The sequence below is a fragment of the Belonocnema kinseyi genome, chromosome 5 (genome assembly GCF_010883055.1).
Source record: "Belonocnema kinseyi isolate 2016_QV_RU_SX_M_011 chromosome 5, B_treatae_v1, whole genome shotgun sequence".
NCBI classification, from domain to species: Eukaryota; Metazoa; Arthropoda; class Insecta; order Hymenoptera; family Cynipidae; genus Belonocnema; species Belonocnema kinseyi.
This window is the reverse complement of record NC_046661.1, coordinates 128,101,367-128,117,769: the sequence shown is the minus strand read 5'-3', so window position 1 is coordinate 128,117,769 and position 16,403 is coordinate 128,101,367. Positions and strand designations below refer to the sequence as shown.

The 16,403-nt window shown below is 20.8% G+C and overlaps 1 protein-coding gene across 2 annotated transcripts in view; it reads left to right on the top strand.

The window, feature by feature from the left end:
- The window catches only part of LOC117172566 (AP-2 complex subunit alpha), a 98,271-nt gene that overhangs the window by 54,304 nt on the left and 27,564 nt on the right, over positions 1-16,403 (top strand). For both annotated transcript variants that reach the window (XM_033360629.1, XM_033360628.1), the window contains exons 7-9: positions 545-900; positions 9,918-10,205; positions 14,376-14,507. In XM_033360629.1, coding sequence (XP_033216520.1) covers positions 545-900; positions 9,918-10,205; positions 14,376-14,507 — 776 coding nt within the window. The remainder of the gene's footprint in view (positions 1-544; positions 901-9,917; positions 10,206-14,375; positions 14,508-16,403) is intronic.

Below are 16,403 nucleotides of genomic sequence, written 5' to 3'. Positions count from 1 at the left end.
AAAACGTTATAAGTTGCGATGAAAATAGAGTGATTTTTTTGGTTTCAAGTTCAAAAAATGGGAATAAAATATATTTATAAAAAAATTGTAATTGTTTAATTTTTTAATTTTATAATTCGGCAATTTTCTGACGGGTATTTTATTCTTCAGTAATTTTCCAATTCGTTAATTTTATAATTCGGTATTTTTACTTTTCGTCAATTTTATTATTCGCAATTTTTATTAGTCGGGAATTTTATAATTTGCAAATTTCACAGTTTCGAAAATTTTATATTTCTGGATTTTCCAGTCGTCCCCTTTGAACTTTACATTTGATAGAACTTTTTAATTTTTCAAAGTTTTAAAATATAAGAGTTTTTCACTTTGAGCGCTAAACAATTTTTGCCTGAAAAATATACCCAAAAAAAAGAGAAAAAATAATTGGATTTGTTGGAGAATTTGTTGTCCAGGATTTGAGTAGACACCCTGGTCTTGAATGGAATAATTGGTTGTTGAGGGCTATTTGACAAAGTCGATTATAATGCTAATTTGGGTATTTCGACAGCGGAAGATCCGGGGGTTCGGGGTCGTCTGAACGAGTGTCTCGAGACGATTTTAAATAAAGCTCAGGAGCCACCAAAGTCGAAGAAAGTGCAGCATGCAAACGCGAAAAATGCTGTGCTGTTCGAGGCGATTAGTTTAATAATTCACAACGACAGCGAGCCGCATCTTCTGGTGCGAGCCTGCAACCAACTCGGCCAGTTTCTCTCAAATCGGGAAACGAATCTTCGTTATCTAGCTCTAGAATCCATGTGCCATCTTGCCACCTCGGAATTGTCGCACGAGGCGGTCAAAAAGCACCAGGAGGTTGTTATTCTCTCGATGAAGATGGAGAAGGATGTCTCCGTCAGACAGCAAGCGGTTTGTTTGTTTTTTTTTCTTCATTTTTCCCATTTTATTTAATTTAATTTAATTTTATTTGTTTAAAAATGTTTAAAAGACTTCTCTCTGCTTTCAAAATTTAATTAGAATTAATAAGCATTTTCAATTTAAATATAAAATATCGTGTTTTCTATCTTTAATAATTATAATCATATTATTTAAATTATGCGAGACAGTTTATCGCTTCAAATTGAATTTTTACGTAAAAGAGATCAATTTTCGACGAAACAGTATAAATTTCAAGCAAGAAGATTAAATTTCTACCAAAAATATTTAATTTGAACAAAGTACATCAATTTACATCCGAATTATTGAATTTTTAACCAAAGAAAATCGAATTTTTAATGAAATAGTTCAAAAAAAGTTTAATAATATGCATGAATTTTACACGTAAAAGATGAGTTTTCAACCAAATGCATTTTTGGACAAAAAATATTTTTAGATACAAAAATTAATTGATATGTAGTTACAAAATTAATTAATATTTAAATCAACAAGATTAATTTTGTTACTAAAAAAGGCCATTTTTAACAAAATAAATGAATTTTTAACTTAAAAAAGCTAAATTTTCACCAAAACTGAAGTAATTAAATTTTCAGAAAAAAATTAATTTTTAAGTAAAAAAGACAATTTTCAACAAAACATATTAATTTTCCAATAAAAAGATCATTTTTCAACCAACAAGATTAATCTTCGACAAAAAAAAAACGATTTTTCACGATTTTTACACTAAAAAGAAGAATTTTTAACCAGATAGCTGAATTTTTAACTATAAAATATCAATTTTTAACTTAAACACGGTTAGTTATATTTTCAGTTTAAAAAATTAATTTTTAACCAGAAAAGCGGATTTTTATTAAAAATTATGAATCTGCAACCAAAGAAAATCAATTCTTTTCAGAATTGGCAAATTAATTTTTGACATAAGAGTTCAACTTTGAACAAAAAATGAATTATTAATTGAAAAGATAAATCTGTCACGAAAACAATAAATTTTTAAGAAACTAGTTAAATTTTCATCCAAGAGGATTAACTTTATAACCAAAAAAAATCGAATATCAATAAAATGCATTAATTTTCAACCAACACTGGAACAGTTAAAATTTTCAGTTGAAAAATTTAATTTTAAACCAAAAAAGTTTGAGTAAAAAAGACAATTTTCAACAAAATACATTAATTTTCCAATAAAAATATCATTTTTCAACCAAAAAGATTAATTTTCGACTAAAAAAAAACGATTTTGCATCCAGTAAGCTTAATTTTTTTAAAACAAAAAATTCAACAATGAAATTCCAAGTAAAAAAGATTAATTTTAAATCAGCAAGATTAATTTTCAACGAAAAAAAAAAACAAAAAAATGATTTTTCTTCTAGTAGGATTAGTTTTTTAAAAAATATATAATAAAAATTCAACCAAATACGTGAAATTCCATGTAAAGAAGATTCAATTTAAAACAGCAATATTAATTTTCGACTAAAAAAGATCATTTTTAACCAAATACATGAATTTCTAATCAAAAAGTTGAATTTTCAACTAAAAAAGCTCAATTTTCACAAAAAATAGAATAATTAAATTTTCAGATGAGAAAATTAATTTTTGATATAAGAGTTCATCTTTGAACATTAAATGAATTTTTAATTAAAACGATAAATCTATAATGAAAAAAAAAATTTTAAGCAACTAGTAAAATTTCATCGAAGAAGTTTAAATTTATAACAAAAAAGTCGAAGTTCAAATAAAACGCATTAATTTCCAACCAAACAATTTGATATTCAACTAAAAAAGAGAAATTTTTAACCAAAACAAAAATAGTTACATTTTCAGTTTAAAAAAATTAATTATCAACGAAAAAAAGCGAATTTTTAAATAAAACTATGAACATTCAACCAAAAATAATGTTTTTTTCAATTAAAAAGTTCAAAAAAACTTCAATAATAGTAATGAATTTTGCTCTAAAAAGATTAGTTTTCAACCAAGTAGTTGAATTTGCAACTATAAAAGATAAATTTATATTTAAACACGATTAGTTATATTTTCATTTAAAAAGAAAATTAATTTTCAACCAAAAAGTGAATTTTTAATTAAAATTATGAATCTTCAACCAAAGAAAATTAAATTGTCGCAAAAAAACAATCATTTCTATGGTTGAAAAATTAACTCTCGTTAAAAATTTATCTTTTTATTGAATATTTATCATTTGAATTAAAAATTAATTTCTTTGGTTGAAATTTCTTTCAGTTGAATATTCTATAACTTTACTTGCAAAGTTCATTTTTTCGGTGCAACATGAATGTTTTAAAGTTAAAATTTAATTATTCAATTTTTTTTTTGTTGAAAAATGATCTTTTTTTAGTTTAAAATTTGTCTTTTTTTGGTCAACCATTGATTTCTTTAACCTAAAATTTAATTATTTAAATTTTCATTCCATTTTTTGTTGAAAATTTATCTTTTGTAATAGAAATTAAATCTTTTTAGTAGAAAATTAACTTTGATTTTATTGAAACTGTAATAAAATGGACTTTATAGAAAAAAATATTTTTTTCTTTAAAAGTTAATCTCATTGTTTAAAAATTCTTCTTTTTGGTAGAAAATTCGAGAATTGTAGTTAAATATACATTATTTTAACAGAAATTTCATCTTTTAGGTTAGAAATAAATTTACTTGGTTAAAAAATTAACTCTTTTGTTGAAAATTTATTTTTTTTTTTATTGAAAATTCATCACTTTAATTAAATTTTTTTTTATAAAATGAGGTATTTTATTGAAAATTTGCTTCTATTTTTGGTTGAATGTTTTTCTTTTTAAACAGAAAATGGAAATACTATTACAGTTGAATATTTCATGGCTTCAGTTAAAATTTCATTTTCTCGGTGGAACATTATTTGCTTTAAATGAAAATTTTATTATTTTATTTTTGGTTGAAAAATGATCTTTTTCATTTGAAAATTCGTATGTTTTGGCCGAACATTGTTTTTCTTAACTTAAAACTTAACTATTTGAGTCTTGGTTCCAGTAAATTAAATTTTTTTGTTAAAAAATATTTTCAATATTTGGTAGAAAACTAATATTACTGGTTGAAATTTTATATTCTTGTATAATATTCATGTATATTATAGAAACTTTTTTTAGCATAAAATTAATTTTTGGGTAGAATTTGAACTATTTCATTAAAAATCGATTTTCTTTAGTTGAATATTCATAGTTTTTATTAAAAATATCATTTTTCAACCAACAAGATTAATTTTCGACTAAAAAAAAAACGATTTTCCATCCAGTAAGCTTAATTTCTTATTAAAAAAATGCAACAATGAAATTCCAAGTAAGAAAGATTAATTTTAAATCAGCAACATTAATTTTAGACTAAAAAAGATCATTTTTAACAAAATACATGAATTTCGAATTAAAAAGTGGAATTTTCAACTAAAAAAGCTCAATTTTCACAAAAAATAGAATAATTAAATTTTTAAATGAAAAAATTAATTTTTGACACAAGAGTTCAACTTTGAGCAAAAAATTAATTTTTAATTAAAACGATAAATCTGTAACGAAAATAATAAATTGTTAAGAAATTAGTTAAATTTTCATCCAAGAAGATTAACTTTATTACAAAAAATTCGAATTTCAGGCATAATGCATTAATTTTCAACCAAATAGTTGAATTTTTAACTAAAAAAGATCAATTTTTAACAAAAACACGATTAGTTATATTTTCAGTTTAAAAAAATTAATTTTTAACAAACAAAAAAAAAGAACTTTTAATTAAAATTATGAATTTTTAGGCAAAGAAAATCGATTTTTAATTGAATAGTTCAACAAATTTAATAATATACATGATTTTTACACTTAAAAGATGAATTTTCAACCAAATATTTGAATTTTTAATTTAAAAAGATCAATTTTTAACCAAAACCTAAGAAAACTGATTTTTTAATGAAATAGTTTTAAAAAATGTGACTAAAATATACATGAATTTTACACTAAAAAGATGCATTTTCAAACAAAAAATATTTTTAGATACAAAAATTAATTTATAGTTAAAAAATTAATTATTTTTTTTAAAACCACATTAATTTTCTACTAAAAAAGGCCATTTTTAACAAAATACGTGAATTTTTAACTTAAAAAAGCTCAATTTTCACCAAAACTGAAATAATTAAATTTTCAGAAAAAAAAAATTTTTTAATGAAAATGATATATCTGTATCGAAAACAATACATTCTAAAGAAAATAGTTAATTTTTCATCCAAAAAGATTAACTTTATTTTAAAAAAGTCGAATTTCTACCAAATGCATTAATTTGCAACCAAAATAGGAATAGCTACATTTTCAGTTAAAAAATTAATTTTTAAACAAAAAAAGTTCATTTTTAACCAGTAAGATGAAATTTCAACCAAGAAGATTACTTTTTTGAGTAAAAAAGAAAATTTTTAACAAAATACATTAATTTTCCAATTAAAAGATAAATTTTCAACCAACAAGATTAATTTTCGACTAAAAAAGATCAATTTTTAACAAAAACACGATTAGTTATATTTTCAATTTAAAAAAATTTATTTTCAAACAAAAAAGGCAAATTTTCATTGAAAATTATGAATATTCGACCAAAGAAAATCAATTTTGACTGAAATAATTCAAAAAAATTCAATAATGTATATGATTTTTACACTAAAAAGATGAAATTTCAACCAAATAGTTGAATTTTTAACTGTAAAATTTCATTTTTTAACCAAAACACGGTTATTTATATTTTTAGTTTAAAAAAATTATTTTTCAACAAAAAAAAGCGAATTTTCAATAAAAATTATGAATATCCAACCAAAAATAATGTATTTTTAATTAAATAGTTAAAAAACTTCAATAATATTAATGAATTTTGCACTAAAAAGATTATTTTTCAACCAAGTAATTGAATTTTCAACTATAAAAGATCAATTTTTAACTAAAACACGATTAGTTATATTTTCAGTAAAAAAAAATTAATTTTGAACCAAAAAAGCGAATTTTTGAATTAAAATTATGAATCTTCGTCCAAAGAAAATGAATTTTTAATGAAAGTTTAATTTCTAGCCAAAAAGGTTAATTTTTTACTGTAAAAAAAAATTCAATAACATACATGAATTTTACACTAAAAAATATTAATATTCGAATAAAAAAGACGAATTTTTAGTTAAAAGTATAAATCTTGAACCAAAGAAAATTTAATTTTTAATTAAATATTTCAAAAGAACTTCAATAATATACATGAATTTTGCACTAAAAATATGAATTTTCTACCAAATAGCGGGATTTTCCACTAAAAAAGATTCATTTTTAACCAAAACACGGTTATTTATATTTTCAGTTAAAAAAAATTAATTATCAACCAAAAAAGCTAACATTTTAATTAAAATTATGAATATACATAATTTTTACACTAATAAAGATGAATTTTCAACTAAAAAAGATCAATTTCCAAAACTCGGTCAGTTATATTTTCATTACAAAAAAATTAATTTTCAACAAAAAAAGCGAATTTTTAATTTTAATGGTGAATATTCAACCAAAGAAAATCGATTTTTAATTAGTTTTAAAAAAGTTCAATAATATGAGTGATTTTTACACTAAAAAAGATTAATTTTCAACTCATAAAGATCAATTTTTATCCAAAACACGGTCAATTATATTTTTATTTTTAAAAAAATAAATTTTCAACCAAAATTTATTGAAATTTTTTTTTAACTATTTCATTAAAAATCGATTTTCTTTGGTTGAAAATGCATAATTTTAATTAAAAATTCGTCTTTTTTTTCGTTAAAAATTAATTTTTTAAACTGAAAATATAACTAATCGTGTTTTGGTTAAAAATAGATCTTTTTTGGTTGAAAATTTAACTATTTGGTTGAAAATTCAACTATTTGGTTGAAAATCCATCTTTTTAGTGTAAAATTCATATATATATTAGTGACATTTTTTAAAACTATTTGATTAAAAATCCATTTTCTTAGGTTGAAAACTCATAATTTTATTTAAAAATTAGCTTTTTCTTGTTATTATTTATAATAATTATTTATATATAAATTTATATATATTAATTATTTATAATTATTTATAATTAATTTTTTTTAACTGAAAATATAGCTAATCGTGCTTTTGTTAAAAACTGATCTTTTCTAGTTGAAAATTCAAATATTTATTTGAAAATGAATGCACTTTGTATGAAATTCTACTTTTTTTGTTATAAAGTTAATTTTCTTGGATGAAAATTTAACTAGTTTCTTACAAATTTATGGTTTTCGTTACAGAATTATAATTTTAATTAAAAATTCATTTTTTGTTCAAAGTAGAACGTTTATGTCGGAAATTAATTTTATTATCTGAAAATGTAATTATTCTTTTTTTTATGAAAATGATCTTTTTTTTGTCGAAAATTAATCTTACTGGATAAAAAATCATTTTTTGTCGAAAATTAATGTATTTTGTTCAAAATTCTCTTTTTTATTCAAAAAAGTAATATTCTTTTAACTTTTTTGGTTAAAAATTTAATTTTTTAAATGAAAATTTTAGCTATTTCTATTTTGGTTAAAAATAAATGCATTTTGTCTGAAATTCGACTTTTTTGTTATAAAGTTAAACTTCTTGGATGAAAATTTAACTGGTTTCTTAAAAATTTATTGTTTTCTTGGCAGATTTATCATTTTAATTAAAAATTCATTTTTGTTTAAAGTGAAAATTCAGCCTTATTGGTTGAAAATTCAACTTTTTGATTAGAAATTCATGTATTTTGTTAAAAATTATATTTTTTGGTAGAAAATTAATGTTGCAGATTTAAAATTAATCTTTTTTACTTGGAATTTCATGTATTTTGTACCATTTTTTGTTGTTGTAAAAAAATTAATCTTACTGGACGAAAAATCGTTTTTTTTTAGTCGAAAATTAATCTTGTTGTTTGAAATTTTATCTTTTTATTGGAAAATTAATGTATTTTATTGAAAATTGTCTTTTTTACTCAAAAAAGTAATCTTCTTTTTTGAAATTTCATCTTTCTTGTTAAAAATGAACTTTTTTGGTTAAAAATTTAATTTTTAAGTGAAAATTTTAGCTATTGCTGTTTTGGTTGAAAATAAATGCATTTTGTTGAAAATTAATTTGCTAATTCTGAAAAGAATTGATTTTCTTTGGTTGAAGATTCATAATTTTTAATAAAAATCCGCATTTTTGGTTAAAAATTAATTTTTGAAGCTGAAATTTAACCAAATTTTAGTTAAAAATTAATATTTTATAGTTGAAAATTCAACTATTTGGTTGAAAATTCATCTTTTTAGTGTAAAAATCATGTATATTATTAAATTTTTTGAACTATTTAATTAAAAATCGATTTTCTTTGCTTGATAATTCATAATTTTAATTAAAAGTTCTTTTTGTTTGGTTAAAAATTAATTTTTTTAAACTGAAAATTTAAGTAATCGTCTTTTGATAAAAAATTGATCTTTTATAGTTGAAAATTCAATAATATTATTGAAGTTTTTTGAACTATTTCATTAAAGATCGATTTTTTTGCTTGAAAATTCATAATTTTAATTAACAATCGGTTTTTTTTTGTTTAAAAATTAATTTTTTTCACTGAAAATATGACTAACCGTGTTTAGGTTAAAAATTGATATTTTATAGTTAAAAATTCAACTATTCGTTTGAAAATTCATAATCTTCTTAAAAACTTATTGTTTTTATTACAGATTTATCTTTTTAATTAAAAATTCATTTTTTGTTCAAAGTTAAACTCTTTTGTCATAAATTAAGGTTCTCATCTGAAAATTTAATTATTTTATTTTTTGTGAAAATTGAGCTTTTTTTAGTTGAGAATTTTGATGTATTTCATGTATTTGGTTGCATTTTTATTTTATTTTCTTTTGTAATAAAAAAACTAATCTTACTATATGAAAAATGGTTTTTTTTTGTCGAAAATTAATCTTGCTGATTTAAAATTAATCTCTCTTGGAATTTCATGCATTTTGTTAATTTTTTTTGTAATAAAAGACTAATCTTACTGGATGGAAAATCGTTTAATTTTTGTCGAAGATTAATCTTGTTGGTTGGAAAATTATTTTTTTATTGGAAAATTAATGTATTTTTTTGAAAATTTTTTTTTGCACTTAAAAATTCATTTTTTTCTGAAAATTTAATTATTTCAGTTTTGGTGAAAATTGAGCTTTTTTAAGTTGAAGATTCGTGTATTTGGTTCAAAATGGTCTCTTTTTAGTAGAAAATTAATCTTGTTGGTTTCAAATTAATTAATTTTTGAACTGCATATAAATTAATTTTTGTATCTAAAAATATTTTTTCTTAAAAATGCATTTGGTTCGAAATTCATCTTTCCATATTAGAATAAAATTATTTAGTCGAAAATTAATTTTTTTTGTTGAAAATTTTGTGAAAGTTTTTTTCTAAAAAGACTTTCTAGCCTGAAAACTCAACTCTTTTATTGAAAATTTAACCGGCATGTCAAAAATGATTTTATTTTCTTTAAAAAATGTTATTAATTATAAATTTTTTCAATTGAAAGTTGAAATATGTTGCAAATTAATTTTTTAACTATGAATCAATTTTTGCATCTGAAAAACTTTGATTTAAAATTTTTATCTTCTCTAGTTTCGTAGTTTACGCTTTTTCTAAAAACATTCCGAGATTTTAGCGTTTAAACTCAACTCTTTTGTTGAAAATTCATTTTTTTTGGTAGAAAATCTTTTTTGTTTGAAAATTCCAATATTCACTTAAAAATACAATATATTAATATATAATAATTTATTATATAATTATTACAAAATATATTTATACCAATTTGTTTAAAATGGTTGAAAATGTAATTCTCATTTAAATTAATAATCAATATTAAATTAGTAGCATAAAATGATAGGAACTTCATCAGATAAATATGGTAGGGATTTGCTGTTTTTGAAAGTGGAGAAAAATAAGAAAAAATAAAATAAAAAAAATGAGAATGAGAATGACTTCTCTTGTCAGGTCGATCTTCTCTACGCGATGTGCGACAAGAGCAATGCCGAGGAAATTGTCCAGGAGATGCTCAATTACCTCGAGACGGCGGATTATTCGATTCGGGAGGAGATGGTCCTGAAGGTGGCGATTCTCGCCGAAAAATACGCGACCGATTACACTTGGTACGTCGACGTAATTCTGAATTTGATCAGGATAGCTGGGGATTATGTGTCCGAGGAAGTCTGGTACAGGGTCATTCAAATCGTCATCAACAGGGACGATGTTCAAGGATATGCGGCCAAAACTGTTTTTGAGGTAATTTTAATATTAAAAAAAAAAAAATATATTATGAATTCTATTTCCTCGAAATGTCCCCTATTTTGCATAAAATTTCCCTAGATTCAAATTGTACTCACTTACAATTATTAAAATTTAATGTAATTAAAAATAAGTTAATTTAACTCTTAGATTGATAATTTAAACCTCAGATGGTACACTGGTGCGAATTCGCACCTGAAGTTTTTTCATGTTTTAATTTTCAACTGTTGAAATATTTATTCACAAAATTTTTAGTTAAAAATATATAAATATTATATTTTTAAGACTTTAAAATAAAAAATTCGTTTTTTCTTGAATTTAAAATTTTCTTTTGAATATTTGTGAATTCTTCGTGAAATCTCTTAAAATCGGTCGACATCTTTATTTATTTAATTCCGATACAAAATTATGTAAATATTAATTTTTTAATACTTTCTTTTAATAAAAAATATGTATTTTTTAAAATTTTCTACTATATTTCACATTCAAAACTTGAATTCTTAACTATTGAAATTATTATTTATGAAATTCTCATGTCGCTTTTTTTTTAATTTTCAATTATGGTAAATTGAAAATTGAAGAAAATAAAAAATTCACTTAAAACAGTTAAACAGTTTTAACACTGGTTTTAACACTGGTTACGCAAAAACGACTGCAGCGGATTATCCCCGCATATATTAAAAATATATATATATATATAAATTAAAAATAATTATTAATAATTATACAAATATTATTTTTTTGATTTCACAAAATAAATGTTGTATATAAGCTATTGAAATAAATTAAAGAAATTGTGAATAAATAAAATAAGGAAATTAAATGCAATTCAATAAATATTCACGATAAAAATATAAATAAATGTATTAATACTTTTATTTAAAAAATCCATGATTAATAAAATTATGTAAAATTAACATTTTTGAACATTGTTTTTAATAAAAAATGATGTTTTTCTTCTTCTTAAATTTTGGATTTTCTTCAATTTTCAAGAAATAGACTTTCAATTTTCGACAGTTGAATCCTTAACTGTTGAAATGTTTATTTATTAGATTCTTGTGTAAAATTATGTAAATATAACATTTTTAAAGTTGTTTTTTATAGAAAATTAATTTTTTTTCTTCTTCAATTTTAAATTTTCTTCAATCATCAACAATCAAAAATTCAATTCTCAACTAGTATTTGCGAAATCTTTTCGCATTTTTATTATTTCAAAATATTTTCCATAGGAATTTTTGTACATCTTATTAAATTCCTCAATAATATTCAACTGGATTTTGATGTAAAATTGTGTAAAATTAACATCTTTAAAGGTTGTTTTTAATACAAAATTCGCTTTTTTTTCCAGTTTTTAGTTGTTGAAAATTAAAGAAAATAGAAAATTCAATTTTGCACTATTGAAATGTTCATTTATTAAATTCTGAAGCAAAATTATGTCAATATTAATTTTCTAACACTCGGTTTGAATAAACAAAATTCGCTTTTTGTTAATTTTGAATTTTCTGTAATATTATTTCACAATCAAAAATTTAATTTCTAACGTTTGAAATTATTATTTACTATATTCTCATGTAAAATTATGTAATTATAATATTTTTAACAGTTGTTATTAAGACAAAGTTTACTCTTTTTTTTTAGATTTCAACTGTGGAAATATTTATTTAATTTTTATGTAAAGTTATGTAAATATTATATTTTGAACGCTTATTTTTTATACAAAATTCGCTTTTTTCTTATTAAATTTTCATTTAAAATTGTATAAATAATATATTTTTAATGTGTTTTAAAAAATAAAAAAATTGCTTTTTCTTGAATTTTAAATTTTCTTTCGAATATTTGTGAATTTTTCGTGAAATCTTTTGTAATATTTTGAAATTTTGGCGAAGTCTTTTATCATTTTTATTATTTCAAAATATTTTCAATAGGAATTTTTTTCTATCTAATTAAATTCCCGACTGAGATTAAATTCGATTCTGATGTACGATTGTGTAAATTTAACATTAAAAAAATGTTTTTACTACAAAAATTTTTTTTTCTTAAATTTCGGATTTTCTGCAATTTTCAAGAAATGGACTTTTTCAATTTTCAATTATTGAAATGTGCATTTATTAAATTCTCATGTAAAATTATGTGAATATTAATTTTTAAACTCGTTCTTGATAAAAAAAAAATTTTCACTTTTTTGAATTTTAAATTTTCTTTAATATTCAACAATCAAAAATGCAATTCTCAACTTTTAAAATCGTTATTTATTAAATTCTCATGGAAATTTATGTGAACGTAAAATGTTTAGCAGTTGTTTTTAAGACAAAATTTGTTGTATTTTTTTAATTTTCAACTGTTGAAATATTTATTTACAAAAATTTTAGTTAAAAATGTATAAATATTATATTTTTAAGACTTTTTGAAATAAAAAATTCGCTTTTTCTTGAATTTAAAATTTTCTTTTGAATATTTGTGAATTCTTCGTGAAATCTCTTAAAATCGGTCGACATCTTTATTTATTTAATTCCGATACAAAATTATGTAAATATTAATTTTTTAATACTTTCTTTTAATAAAAAATATGTATTTTTTTAAATTTTCTACTATATTTCACATTCAAAACTTGAATTCTTAACTATTGAAATTATTATTTATGAAATTCTCATGTCGCTTTTTTTTTAATTTTCAATTATGGTAAATTGAAAATTGAAGAAAATAAAAAATTCATTTTTCGACAGTTAAAATGTTTATTTATTAAATTCTTGTGTCAAAATTATGTGAGTAAAACAGTTTTAACACTGGTTTTTAATACAAAATTAAGTTTTTCTTGGATGGCCAATTTTTTTCAATTTTTAACAAATTGACTTTTCAATTTTCAAAGGCTGAAATATTTATTTAATAAATTCTCATGTAAAATTATGTAAATATATAATTTTTAACAGTTGTTTTTAAGAAAAAAATTTCTTTTTTTAAATTTCAACTTCTGAAATATTTATTTATTAAATTCTTATGTAAAATTATCTACAAAATTACATCTTTGACACTTGTTTTTAATACAGAATTCGCTTTTATTTCTTGATTTTTAAATATTATTCAATGCTTAACTGTTGAAATCTTTAATTTTTAAATTGTTATGCAAAATTATATAAATATTACAGTTTAACATTTCTTTTTAATACAAAAATTCTCTTTTTTCTTTTATTTTAAATTAGAGTGGAAAAAAATAATTATTTTTAATTGTCTTCAATTTTCAATAAGTTTACATTATTTTATTTTTAACTGTCGATATGCTTATTTAATAAATTTTCATGTCAAATTTTGTAAATAAAATATTTTTAACACTAATATTTTTAAATACAAAATGAGCTTTTTTCTTGAATTTTCAATTTTCTTCAACATTTAACTGTTGAATTTTCAACTGTTAAAAATTTAGTTTTTCCCCATTTTCAGCAGATTGACTTTTTAAAATTTTTAAATGTTGAAATGTTTATTCGTTTAATTATCGTGTAAAGTTATGTAAATATAAACATTTTAGCATTTGTTTTTGTTTAAAAAAAATAAGTATAAATTTGTTATATTTGTATAACTTTTACTGATAATTTATTGAATAAACATTTTAATAAAAAAAATGCCTAGGACTTAAAATTACTTCAAAATTAAATTTATCATATTTGCAGGAAATTGATTAATTTTAGCAGAATTAGTAAAGTGGGATTTAATTCTCAAAGTTTTAGAATTTTATTTTAAAAGTACCTTTCAAAAAACCTGGAAAATATTTGTAATTTAAAAATCAAAACTCTGTAATATGCCTGATATTCTAAATTGAGTAAAAAAGTTTTTTACATAATTTCATCAGACAATAAGAAAATATAAAAATAGCATTTCGATTAATTAGTCGTAGAATTTACTTTAAAAAATCTTTTATAAATTTAAAATACTTGCATAAAATGCAAAATTTATAATTTTATGGAAATTCTTAACTCTTTTATTATACTTTATATTTATTATACTATTTTATACAATTATTTTTGTATTTCTTATAACTTGAAAAATAATAATTTAAGAAATTTCATGTTTCCATTTCGTTCCTGTTTTTTTTTCTTCAAATTTATGCCACTATTGACACGATTTTTGATCTCAAAGTCCCCTATTTCCCCTAATTTTTTTTTTTTTGTATTTCAGGCTTTGCAAGCACCCGCGTGTCACGAAAATATGGTGAAAGTCGGAGGTTACATCCTCGGCGAATTCGGAAACCTCATCGCAGGTGACCAGCGTTCCTCGCCACTGGTGCAATTCCAACTCTTACATTCCAAAGTAGGTTGAATTTTTATATATCTGAAAAAAAACAAGGAATTTATAGCGCTTTTTTTTTCTTTTAATCAGGGAATTTTTGAGAGAAGGCGCTTAAATTTTTTTGTTTTAATTTGCTAGATTCACTTAAATAATATTATTTCTTCATTTGTGAAAGCAACTTTTTTTTGTAAATTATTATATATTTTTTTATTTAACTATTTAACTATTATTAAAGAGAAAATTTAACTATTCTAGTTTTGATTGAAAATTAATATTTTTAGTTGAACAGAGTATTCTTCCTTTTTCTGTAGAAAATTAATTTTCTTGGTTGAAAATTTTTTCTTTTTGTTGAAAAATTCAAGAGTTTGGTTTCAATTTTCTCTCTATCTTGACTGCAAAATCTTTCTTAGTTGAAAAATACGTATTTTTTGGTTGAATTCAATGTTTTTTTTAAGTTGATTTTTTGTTAAAAATTCAGAATTTTATTTTATTATTTTACTATTTTTTTGAAGATTCGTTGTTTTTTGGTTAAAAATTAACTTTTTAAACTGAGAATATAAATATCCAATTTTTATTATCTTTTTCAAAATTCTTTCTTTGCTTGGTTGATCATTAATTTGTTTAACTGAAAATTCAACTATTTAGTTGAAAATTTAATTAGTTTGTTAAAAAAAATTGTTATTGTTTATAGAATCACGATTGTACTTAAATATTAATTTCTTGGGTTGAAAGTTAAACTGTTATATTGAAAATCAATTTTTTTCAATCTGAAAATATAACAAATTCATTTTTAGTGGAAAATTGATTTTTTTAGTTGAAAATTCAACTATTTGGTTGGAAATTTATGTAATTTGTTGAAAAATCATTTTATTTGGTAAAAAATAAAACTGTTGTCGTTTGAAATTCATTTCATTGTTTAAAAATTTACTATTCTATTTTTGGTTGAAAATTTATATTTTTAGTTGAAAATTCATGTATTTTGTTGCATATTCGTATTTTTTCTGTAGAAAATTGATCTTCTTTGTTGAGAATTTATCTTTTTTTTTTTTTGAAAATTTAAGAGTTTGGCTCCAATTTTTTTTCCCTCTTGACTGCAAAATCTTTCTTATTTGTAAAACACGTAATTTTTGGTTGAATTCAATCGTTTTTTTAAGTTAATTTTTTGTGAAAAATGCGTAATTTTGATTGATTTTTTTTTAAACTTTAAAATTCAATTATTCTTCATCATATTGGTTTAAAAATTCATCACTTTAATTGAAAATTTTATTATGTTTTTCAAAATTCTTACTTTCCTTGGTTGATCATTAATTTTCTTAGCTGAAAATTCAACTATTTGGTTGAAAATTTAATTAGTTTGTTAAACAAATTTTTTTATTTGATAAAAAAAACTGTTTTCGTTTGAAATTCCTTTCTTTGTTTAAAAATTAAACTGTTTTGTTTAAATTTTTTTAACTGAAAATTTAACTATTCTATTTTTGGATGAAAATTTATATTTTTAGTTGAAAATTCCTGTATTTTGTTGCATATTCGTACTTTTTGGTTGAATTCAATAGTTTTTTAAGTTAATTTTTTGTTAAAAATGCGTAATTTTAATTGAATATTTTTTTAAACTTTGTTTTTTTTTTTAGTTAAAAATTAAATTTTTAAACTGACGATTGAACTATCAAGTTTTATGTTGAAAATTCATTTATTTTGTTTAAAATTCAACTATTCTGTATCATATTAGTTGAAAATTTATCACTTTAATAGAAAATTGTATTATTTTTTTTTAAATTCTTACATTCCTTGGTTGATCTTTAATTTTTTTGGCTAAAAATTCAACTATTTGGTTGAAAATTTAATTAGTTTGTTGAATTTTTTTTATTGTTTATAGAATCACGATTGTAATTAAATATTAATTTCTTGGATTGAAAGTTA